The 1,401-nt window shown below is 57.4% G+C and overlaps 1 protein-coding gene across 1 annotated transcript in view; it reads right to left on the reverse strand.

Moving 5' to 3' along the window:
• Positions 1–885: 885 nt before the first annotated feature.
• VOLCADRAFT_100547 (uncharacterized protein) overlaps positions 886–1,401 on the reverse strand; it is a gene marked incomplete at both ends in the record, with an annotated part of 8,062 nt that continues 7,546 nt past the window's right edge. Inside the window, 2 exons of the mRNA XM_002959100.1 lie at positions 886–986; positions 1,053–1,328. Coding sequence (XP_002959146.1) covers positions 886–986; positions 1,053–1,328 — 377 coding nt within the window. The remainder of the gene's footprint in view (positions 987–1,052; positions 1,329–1,401) is intronic.

The raw sequence follows: 1,401 nt of genomic DNA on the forward strand, positions 1-1,401 counted from the left end.
GCGTACCCCATACCCACACCATCCGAGACCCCCCACATCCCCTTTTCAGCCTCATTCAGCCCCCCATCCTGAGTGTACGGCACTTGTGCCGGCGACAACACACAATGCGACAACGGCACCTCCGCTCTGGCATTGCGCGACGTTGAGCAACGTCGCACCGAGGGCCACCACCGCCACCACACACACCGCCCAGCTACAGCCACAGCCACAGATGGAAAGGTATAACCAACAGCCTGCCGCTCTCACTCCAAAGAACAACTCCCAGAAATCTACATTCAAACGATTTCATTCATTATATTTTATATAATTTATATTTTCCTCCTCGTACATCGTTTCCATCCTTGTATATAAGCTTCTGTCCGTTGCCGGATCATAATAATAAAAACCAACCTCTGCAACCATTAATTAACAACTCCCCGCCACCTGTAAACTCCGTCCCGAGCGGAGCGACGAGCCGATCAATACCTTTTCCTCGAAGTGTGAAGATTCCAGAGAGATTCGTTGCTTTTACGGCAGTGCCGTACCGTACACGTCACCACATCAAACATGCTGCGTGATTCCTGCTTGCTGGATCTGGACCTGAATCTGGAATCTACGTAGCCTGACTCACCTTTTTGAGTTTTAAACACACATCGCCTGGATCTGGATTTCGATCTGGAACTGAATCCTGCCAGGACGCACCCGTACACAATCTTTGCCTGTCTTCCCCGCCCATCTCCGCCCATCGGCGCGCAGATTTATACCACAGATAAACTACTGTTCACATAATCTCTATATATAGTATAGCCGTTTTGGTGATGTGTACGTCGTTGTACGTCGGCGGCGGGCCAGATGGGCCCCCTAGGGATTCGTTCCGTCGTATGTCTGTCTGTCTGTCTGTCTGTCTTACGCACTGCTGGCCCCGGCTCCGTGACCTTGCGTCGACGGCAGCATACTCGACCCCGTGAAGGAGTCCCCTGCTGCTCCTGTCGCTAGAGAGCCCAGCTCTGGAGGGGGAGGAGGAGGGGGAGGAGCAGGAGGCGGAGGAGGACCAGGACCAGGAGCAGGAGCACGTTGCAAGACCGGACTGATGAGAGCCGCCGGCATGCGCTGCGCCGGATGCGGTGGCGGCGGCGGCGGCGGCGGTGGCAACATCAACGGTGATGACGGCGGCGTCGCCACCGGCACTGCCGTCGCGACGGCGGCCATGAGGCGCTCCAGGTGCGCCTCCACAAGGATCGCTGGCGGCCTGTTTTGGGGCTGACGTTGCAAGCAATGAAGCGCCACTGCCCGGTAGGTCTCCGGGCACGAGGGTGGGAAGGCGGGGAAGATGCTGCTATAGCGGGGGCCTTGGTCGGTGCGGATGCCGGCGCGGCGGCCGTGGTAGAGCTCCCATAGCATCACACCCAGCGAGAACACTTG

The sequence above is a fragment of the Volvox carteri genome (genome assembly GCF_000143455.1).
Source record: "Volvox carteri f. nagariensis unplaced genomic scaffold VOLCAscaffold_125, whole genome shotgun sequence".
NCBI lineage: Eukaryota > Viridiplantae > Chlorophyta > Chlorophyceae > Chlamydomonadales > Volvocaceae > Volvox > Volvox carteri.